The sequence below is a fragment of the Rissa tridactyla genome, chromosome 27 (genome assembly GCF_028500815.1).
Source record: "Rissa tridactyla isolate bRisTri1 chromosome 27, bRisTri1.patW.cur.20221130, whole genome shotgun sequence".
Classification (NCBI taxonomy): domain Eukaryota; kingdom Metazoa; phylum Chordata; class Aves; order Charadriiformes; family Laridae; genus Rissa; species Rissa tridactyla.
This window is the reverse complement of record NC_071492.1, coordinates 1,593,446-1,602,738: the sequence shown is the minus strand read 5'-3', so window position 1 is coordinate 1,602,738 and position 9,293 is coordinate 1,593,446. Positions and strand designations below refer to the sequence as shown.

The window sequence follows — 9,293 nt, the reverse complement described above, 5'->3', positions numbered from 1 at the left end:
TCAATGGGTCTAAATGTGCTTTTTTTTTTTTTTTAATTATTTTTCCTCTTTTCTAGGTTACTTCTGCTTACGGACAGGTTGAGGGCCACGCAAGCCATCTCCTCTGGGGTTCGCACCGTCACCAGGTGGGTCCCCGCGTCCTCGTCCTGGATGTTCCGGAGGGTCAGGGTGCCGTTGGGTTGAATGTCCCCCCGTTGCCCATACGTCCCGTCCACCTCCCAGAAGATGCTGCAGCTCCATTCCCACCAGTCCTTGGCTTCCCCCGTGCAACCAGCCAAGGTGTAGGTGAGGACAGGACAGTTCCTGGGGCTGCTGATGAGCTCCCAGGTGATGCGGATGAAGTCCCAGCCCGAAAAGGGGGTCCACAGGGAGAAGGAGAGCAGCGCCGTCTGGTTGAGGTGGGCCCGGACAGGGTTGCTGGAGAGGAATAATGGGGAGAAAGTACCTGCATGTGGAAAGGAGGGGCTGTCCCACCTTGTCCAACCTTGTCCCACCTCGTCTATAAGGGCTCTGTAAATCAGCAGAGTCTTTGTCTTCCTAAGACTAGGTGGTTTTCTTTGAAATTATCTTTCTTTTTTTTTTTTTTTTTTGCATTTTGGGCAGGCTCAGCAAGTATTTGCTTCCCAGAAAAACCTTCTCCTGGGCTTTCCCAACCTGCTGGTTGCTCCTCCCCACCTCTCTTGGCATTTGGTGGATCATCCCCCAAAGCCATCATTACCGTGTACGATCAGAGTGACCTGCACGATACGTGCCATGTCCAGACCCTGCACCATCAACTGGTAAACCCTGGCGTCATCTGCCCGGGTGTCCTGGAGCACCAGCGAGACGTTGTCACTGATATTTGCCCTCGGCTTGTAGAAATCTTCCACCTTCATCCTACGTTGGCACCGTTGCCCGGTCTGGTAGCACCTTTCCGTGGTGTAAATCAAAACTGGGTGAGCCCTCGTCAGGAAGCTCCATGTGAGCCGGTAGAAGTCCCAGGTGGATTTGAGGAGCTGGAAGGAGACGGGTAGGATGGCTTTATCCCTGGGGGAAATCCAAACTGGGGTCTGCAACGAGGCCACAGAGATGGTGGCAACAGCACCTCTGGGTGGGGAAGGACGAGAAAGGAGATGGTGGGTGAGAACTTCCCATGGATGCCTTCAAGTTATTGCCAAAAATCTGGTTTTAGGGCCCAAAATCTGCAGGAATATTTTCCACCTGGGTCAGCTCATGCCTCGGGGCTGCCTTAGATGGACCAAGTGTCAGATGCACAAGGTGGGACTGAGCAATACTTATGTTTTCCAGGTGTCCCCTCCAATTTCTTCCTCCTCCACTGAGTCCCAAGGGATTTTTGGGCAGTGACAAACTCTCCTCCTTGCCAAGGATGGATTAGATAAATGATCTTTGCTGGAAATTGTGAATTTACCAGAGCAATTTCAGGGTTTTTTTGAGACACTTGAGCTCACGTTGGCTGCACGAGGCTTCATCTGCGTCCTCTCCGCCTCAAATATTGCTCTGGAGCAAGGAGGCTGGTGGAGCAAAGGGGTAGAGAGGGATAAAAATCTCCTTTCTGGTGGAGATGACCAAAAAAAATTGACGGAATCAATGACTGGGAGAAGGTTTCCATGGAGAAGATGTTCCATGAGTCTCCATGGCTGGAGAAACCAGTGATGTCCTACCCAGTGATGCTCTTCAAGGAGAAGATGGTGGAAACCTTCCAGGTTCTCCCTCCTCCACCTTCGCCACCACCCAAATCCGGTCCCTGACACCCCTCTGCTCAGCCATGAATGCTGAGAAGAGGACGACTCCCCCCATCCCGGCATGGTCCCAGCACCGGCTCATCCCCCTCCTCAGCTTTTGAGGAAGACCCAAATATTGTCTTTGAACCTTCTCCATCTCCTTTTTGAGCTGGAGGAAAAAGCAACATGAAACCCATGTGCTGGCGTCTGCCCTTGCTCTCTGAGGTGACGAAGGATGTGGTTTTTCGTGACAACCACTCTCTGGATGACTCATTGTGCCCCCACTGAGAATTATCGTGAGAAGTTATCAGAAAAAGGGCAAAACTGGGGAGAAAAAAGACTCACCTCCAATTTTTTCCTGCTTCTTCCTCCCCTGAGGTCCATGGCCAAGACACTGGAGTGGGAAGATCCCCCTCGTGGGTGGGTTTCCATCGCCGTGTGGGTGGTGCTGGTCCTACTGGTGGCCTTGACTGGTGAGTCCCATCCAGACGTTGTTCCCCGCCCCGGAAGGATCCAGGCCAGGCCCCTCTGTTTTGGGGGAAGAAGGGGGAATTTCAGGATTTTCCCAGCATCAAGTGATGTTCCCCAAGCGCCGAGGCCACTGTGGTGGGGGGAAAACCCCTTTTTTTTTTTTTTGGCCCTAAATCCAATCTCCTCGCTCGGTCGCACCATTCCCATTTCCAAGAGCATCATCCCCATTTCCCCCCTGCATTTTGCCAGAGAAAAAAATTAATAAATCCCATTTCCCTGCTTTTTTTTTTAGGGCTCACTCACTTTCTCTTTTCCAGTTATCCATTTGAGGTCCCATTTGCCTTGCCTGGACTTCTCCCAGTGTGCCCAGTTGCCGGGCTCATTTTCCATGTCTTTTTAATTTTTCCATTTCTGTTTCATTTTTCCATTTTTCTATCGTTTTTCAGAGGTTTGAGAGCAGCTGGGCCACCGGTCAGGAGCGCTGTGGGGCACTGGGAGCACCGTGGGTGGACGGGTGAGAACTGGGTTTGAGCCCCTGTGCTGGTCGGGGCTGGTAGCAAACACGAAGAAAAAATTAAAAAGAATTTAAAAAGGAGGGGAAAATAGAAAAAAGGGGAAAAAAAACAGATTAAAGGCTTTTCCCGCCTCGGATGGGATTTCTTAGAGGGTCTCGGAGATGCCGGCAGGAAAAGCACTGCCTTTCATTTTCATTTTAATTTTTGGTTTTAATTTTGTTGTTTGGGTTTTATTTTAATTTTGGGGTTTTGTAATAACTTTCTTCTTATTTTTTCTTTCTACGGTTTTATTTTTATTTTTTTTGTTAGTTTATTTTTATTCTTTCCCTTCCCCCCCCACCCCCCGCAGTTTTTGCGGTGACCTGCTCTTCCGCTTTGCTTTAAAGCGTTTTCTGCACCCTGGAAAAGCAGCCGCTCCGGTGGCGTGTGACCATTGCTTTAAACAAAAGAAAAGAAATTGGGGTTTTGGGTAAAAAAAAGTGGATAACTTAATCGCAAGAACACTATTATTTTTTTTTTTTTCAGTATTTTCCCAGTTGGATGAATTAATTTGATTTCTTGGGGGGAGTGGGGGTTTTGATTCGTTTAATTTATTGGGGCTGTGGGTTGGCATTGGAAAAAGAGATTTTTATATATGGTTTTAAATATATATATAAATTTATGGTTTTTATATATATAAATATTTATATTTTTATTTGTATATATTTATGTATAAGTAGATGTATCTATATATTTTTAGATATTTAAAGTTTTCTCCTCCGATTCAATTCTTCCTGCAATTAAAATTTTCTCCCCCCAATTAAAATTTTCATCCTCCCAATTAAAATCCACCCCTTCCCCCCCCCCCCCCCCCCCCCCGGCAATTAAAACGTTCTTCCCCCCAGAAGGTAAATAAAATATAAAAAAAAATAAAATAAAAAAAAAAGAAATATTTTTCTATTTTATATATAAATATATATTTATATTTTATATATATATTTATTTTTGTATCTTTTTTTAAGGGCTGGAAGGAACCTCATCCTTTTGGGTTCCCCAACGCCCCGGCGCAGCGTGAGCTCCGGCACGCGGCGTTTTCCCCTCCTGCACCCCAAAAATAAACATTTTTGGATAATTTGTCCTCCCCATTTAAAAAAAAAAAAAAAAAAAACAAAACAAACAAACAAAAAAACAAGTAACCAAACCTGCTGGAAATTAGGGAAAAAGAGCTGAGTCGGGTGCAGGGGGGGCTGGGATGGAAATCTCGGCCAGGCAACCCCTTCCCCCCCCCGCCCCGGAGGATCCTCATGAAAATCCCCCAGAAAAAAAAAAAAACCCAAACATGAAATTATTTACATTTCTTAAGCCTTTTTATTTCCCAGTTCTCGTGGCCGGAGAGAGGCGCGTGGCGGGATCCTGCGCGTCCCGACGGCGCGGCTCGGGGTGAGCTGGGGGGGGGACGAACACTTTAACTGGGGGGACAAAACGAGAGATTTTTAATTGCAGGCGGATTTGAGCTGAGGGAGAAAACGTAACTGGGGAGAGAAAAGGTTGGTTGCAGGGAGAGAACTTGAATTGGGGAGGAAAATCTTAATTGCAGTGAGGTTTTAATTCGGGGAGAAAAGTTTAATTTGGGGGGCGGAAAGTTTGGTTGCGGGGAGAAAACTTTACGGGGAGAGAATTTTAATTGCAAGGAGAAGAAGATTTTAATCGGGGGGGAGAAAACTAATTATGGGGAAAAAAGCTTTAACTGGGGGGAGAGAACTAATTATGGGGAAAAAACTTTAATTGCAGGGAGAAAGTTTTGACCGGGGAGAGGAAGTTTGATTGGGGGGGGGGGGGGGGGGGGGTGGAATTTTAATTCTGGGGAGAAGACTTTAATTACGGTGAGATTTATTGTGTGGAGATTTTGAACCACCAGCTGGAGCATTTAGAGACACACCGGGACAAAAAGTAACGTTTTCTGCAAAGATTTCCCACCTCCGGGAGGCTGAGGCCCGACAGCCCTCATGACACCTCTGAAACTCGGCAGGCGAGGCCCCGGTGGAGGCGAAACCCCTCAAAATGAAGGAAACGAGGGATTTTTCCAGGTTTTCAAGTGTGGAAAGGAGCACAGGGGCAGGTAACTGGAGAGCGATGAACTGACTAATTGCTGTTTTGTTCCAGTTTTGGGTTGTTGTGTTGTTTTTTTTTTACTACTTTTACAATTTGAGAACAAAAACCAGCTGAGCTGGGGGAGGCGGGGGGCTCAGAGAGACCAAAAAAAAAAAAAAAAAGCTTTTTCTACCACTTCCCTCAGGGGAAAATTTTTGTTGCTCAGCAGGTGGGATTTTTGGTGTAAATGCTCAAATTTCAGACATTTTGGGCTATTCTCATCCGCGATTCATCCTCCCTGAGGCACTTGAGCCACTTCTGAGTCATTTTATTTTTTTTCCCCCAAATATCCTAAATTTCTGCTTTATTCTAAATGAGAATAAATAAATTTTTGACCAGCTGAAGTGTTAAAAACACCAAAAAATAAGTGGGATTTAGGTCCAGTTTAGACACATCGGCAAAACACTTATTAATCTCTGCCTTCCCTTCAGCACTTTTACTTCTCCCGGCTCTTCCTCCCACCTTCATCATCCTCCGGTAGAAATAAGGTAGAAAAGGGCCTTTTTGGGTCTTTTCCATCATCTCTCTCTCCGCAGCCAGGGACTAAGATTTGGGGAATGGTGGGTTTTTTATTTTTATTTGTTGATTTTTTTTTTTTAATTTTTGATTTGTCAATTATTTTTTTTAATTATTATTATTTGTCATTTTTTTTTAATATGGCTTTTTAACATTATTTGGCATATTTCTTTTCTCACTTTCTAATACTGTTTTTGCGTGGGGAAGAGGAGGAGGAAGAGGGGAAAGGAAGGGTTGTCCCATGAGATTTTGATCCTGTGACAGATGGGGCCAAAGAGGGGGAAGCTTAAAAAAAAAATGGGTGCAAACGATGAGATTTTTGCGCAAAACCTTCAGGAAACAGCGTTTTCTTTGCTTATGCCGGGGGGAAAAAGAGGATTTTGTCGATCACAAGACCCAGAGTTGGAGTGATCAGGACTCGGATCCTTTTCAAGACCCAAAATGTCTCCAATTAGGTGGAAAAAAAAAAGTCCACGGAGCTTAAATAATGACACAGAAACCTGAAATTAAAACATAATTTTAATTATGGTGAATTTAAATTAGTTTATTTTAATTTATTTTAATTATGGTGCATTTGAGAGCAGGAGTTTACAGCTCGAACTGGGGAGAAGACAACATTCCCCTGCTCTAAGGAAGACTTCCCAAAAATAATAAAAAAAATATATAATTTTAGTCCATATGAAGAGGAATTTTTGGTGTTTCTCCCCCAAAACAACAGTGAGTCCCCGTGGCGTCGGGAAGAGACGGATCTCTCATCATTTGGGCACCAAATGATGCTTCTCCTTTAGGAAGGCTCTTCCCAAAGATGTTTTTGATGGGCATCACCCAAGTCGCTCAGATGTGGGGCTCGGCACCCGCCACAATGGCTCAATATGGGCCACTTGCGTTAAAAGTCCTCTTCATCCGCTAGCAGATGGAGGAAAAAGCACCTTTTGGGCCACCAGCCTGGACCTGGGGCGTGTTGGTCCCCTGGGTGCCCCCCGCGAAGGCGTTGAAGGTCTTTCTTCTCCTGCAGGTCACAACCTTGAGATGAAGGCGGAGGCGCGGGTGGCCTTTCAGGTGACGATGGCCGTGCTCTTCATGGCTCTGCTCGTTACTGCCGTCACTTTTGCAGGTGAGTATCGAGGTTTCCATCTCGTGGGGAATGTCTCTGAGATACTTCGGGTGGTTGTGCAGGTGCCAGACCCACCTCCATGCTCCCAACCTGAGCATGTCCTCTCCAGGAGAGGCGTGTTTGGGTGAGCAGAGAAGCCTTTCTAAGAGAAGACCAAACCCATCTCCTCTGTGTAGGAGCTGATTTCATCTAGAAATCTTTAAAAACCCAACAGAAAGTGCTGTTTCACGCATACGGTCATCTCAGCTGCCCCAAAGGTGTTTTTTTTCAGAGAAGGGGGTGCCATTTCTCCTCTGCTGGTCCAAGCAAGAGATGTTGGCCTGAGTTCCACCAAGCCAAGAGTTCTTCAGGAACAAGAGAACTTTTCTTTCTCTCCTTTGCCCAGCGCTACTTTTGCATTGATGACAGAGAGCGATAGCAAAGGGCACATTTAGGGATGGGGTTATTCTGGAAACCCTCCTAAAATTTGTGTCTTTGAAGGCCACCACCCTGTTTTCTTCTCTGAAGGTAGAGCACCCCCATTTCTTGTCCAATGCCCCGAGCTGGGCCATGATTTGAGATGGTTTCCTCCCTCCAACCCACCCAAGATTTCTCTCTGTGTCTCGATTTTAATTTTCCTCCCACTGTTGAGATAGATGCAAGACTTTTGGAGGGCGTGGGGTGGAGGATGACCATCCCATTGCTCTCTCGATGACAGCGCAGGCTTTTCACCCTTGGTCCCCCCCCTGTTTTCGGTGTCCCTTCGACTGGATCGGGTACAGAGGAAAATGCTACTATTTTTCGGAGATTGAGGGGAACTGGACATCCGGCCAGGACAACTGCTCAGCGCTTGGGGCTTCCTTGGCCATGCTCGACGGCGTGGAGGAGTTGGTAAGGAGACACGAGGACGTGCTTAATGTGGGGGAAAAATAAAAGCCACCAACTTCTGGGTTTTCTGACTGTTCTTCCAAGCTTTTCCTTGGAGATCTGGGGTGAGGAGGTGTGGAAAATGGTTTTCTTGAGGGTAGGTCATCATGGGTCTCTTCAAATTTCTCTCTAAAGCCAACCAATGCAAGACCGATATCCAAAAAAACCCCTTTTTCTATGTAATAATCAAGTTCCGCCTTAAAGATGACCCTTTTTGGTAGCAGATCGAAAGGTTCAAGCACCAAAAGAGACTTAAAGGAGTAGGAGAAAGTAGTAAAATGTAGATTATTGGTTGGGAGGAGGTTTCTGCAGGTGGTGGAGATGTCCCAACGCCCCATGATCTGCCCTAAAACTTTTCTCTCTCCTCTTTTTCAGAGCTTTGTGGTGAGATACAAAGGCACCTCAGAGCATTGGATCGGCCTTTCGCGGGGAGATGGGGAGAAACCGTGGAAATGGGTGAACAACTCGCGTTTCTCTCACCTGTGAGTCCACATTTTTCATCGGAATGTGTTTCCTCAGCCCTAAAAACGTGCATTTCTGAGGTGGATCCAGAGGTAGCAACAGGACCAACGACATTTGGGAAAGGCAACACCCCGAGTCTCCATTTTTCCCTTTGATTTGAGAGGTGGAAGAGGTGGTTTTGGTGGTGGAAAACACTGTTTGTTGGATTTTTATTTTTTTAAATATTTTTAAATATGTTTATTTTTCCTGCAAAGCTTTCGCTTTCTTACAACCAACCCTGCCAAGATAGAAATAGTTCAGCATCAATATTGGCATATCGATACCCACGAGGATGCCTGACAATTTGAAGCCCAACGTGTGATTCTTCTCCTTTTTCCTGTTCGCCCCATCTAAGGTAGGTTCTCTCATTTCTCCGTCCAGGTTTCGGATCGGCGGCGGTGGGCTCTGCGCCTACGTGACTGGCGACGGGCTCAGCTCCTCCCGCTGCAGCGCCCGGAGGAGCTGGGTTTGTAGTAAAGCCGAGTTGCAGAATCCCAGGCAAAACAGGACAAAACGGGCTCAAAACCTTTGCGTCAGCTCTTAAGAGGCTGTGGGAAGCACTCCTCCAACCCAAATACCCAGTTTCGTCCCCCAAAACCAAAAAAAAAACCCAACCTCAAACCCCCCCCCCCACCCCAAACCCACAGAAAAAGCAACCTTAAAGGGGGGGAAAAAAAAGCCTATCGCCAAAAATTGCAAAATAAGAACCAAAGTTACGATGTGGTTGCGTTTCCCAACCCAACTTTGCCCTCCGAGCGACGAGGAATTTGTGGTGATTACCCACAGCACCCCAGTAATTAGTTATTCATGATTAAACGCCAGAGAGAGAGGAAGAGGCACAGCCGAAGCAACGAGGCCGGGGAGGACGTCTTGGGGGGTGAAGCTTAGCGAGGTGCCTGGGGTCTTGCACGGTGCAACCCGAAAAAGGGGCAAATGCCATTGGATTTTTTGCTTTTCCCACTTCTGGCGGAGTTAAAGGAGCAACGTTCAGGCTCGGCTGGGGGAGAAAAGCCTTTTGCCACCCTCCGAGTAGGTGGAAATGCTGCAAGGCTGGAGGACGCTTGCAGGACCTCTGCGGATTTGGTGTTGTCTCCGGGAAAACCCACGGCGGGACGTGGGGGCTGGGCTGGAGGAACACTTTGGGTGTTTGGATTTAATGTTGAGTTTGGGGTCCCGTGTGGGGCAGCCCTGGGGGGGGGTGGGGGGGAGAATGTAGGGGGTCTGGGGCAGACCTGGGGGGGTGCTCATGGGGGTTTTTGGGGACCAAAGAGGTGTAAGGGGGCTGGGGAAGCCTTTGGGGAGCTCATGTGGGTCAGTCCTGGGTGGGGTCGTGGCTCTTGGGGGGGTCCCAAGGAGGTGTTGGGGGGCTGGGACAGCCTTTGGGGTCCCATGTGGGGCAGTCCTGGGGGTCGTTGTTGG

The 9,293-nt window shown here is 47.4% G+C and overlaps 1 protein-coding gene across 1 annotated transcript; it reads left to right on the top strand.

Moving 5' to 3' along the window:
• Nucleotides 1–606: 606 nt before the first annotated feature.
• Nucleotides 607–9,224, top strand: LOC128901703 (C-type lectin domain family 2 member B-like). Its single transcript, XM_054183855.1, has 7 exons — nt 607–1,009; nt 2,639–2,706; nt 4,716–4,805; nt 6,369–6,467; nt 7,165–7,337; nt 7,749–7,855; nt 8,256–9,224. The coding sequence occupies exons 3-7, from the start codon at nt 4,748–4,750 to the stop codon at nt 8,416–8,418; spliced, it is 600 nt and encodes a 199-aa protein (XP_054039830.1). The 5' UTR covers nt 607–1,009; nt 2,639–2,706; nt 4,716–4,747; the 3' UTR covers nt 8,419–9,224.
• Nucleotides 9,225–9,293: the final 69 nt, after the last annotated feature.

What these genes read in the sequence shown, in the direction of transcription:
- LOC128901703 (XM_054183855.1), top strand. Translation starts at nt 4,748, where the DNA reads ATGAAGGAAACGAGGGATTTTTCCAGGTTTTCAAGTGTGGAAAGGAGC. An exon ending in TCGACGGCGTGGAGGAGTTG is followed by an intron (nt 7,338 to 7,748) that starts GTAAGGAGACAC and finishes CCTCTTTTTCAG; the next exon opens with AGCTTTGTGGTGAGATACAA. An exon ending in AACTCGCGTTTCTCTCACCT is followed by an intron (nt 7,856 to 8,255) that starts GTGAGTCCACAT and finishes TTCTCCGTCCAG; the next exon opens with GTTTCGGATCGGCGGCGGTG.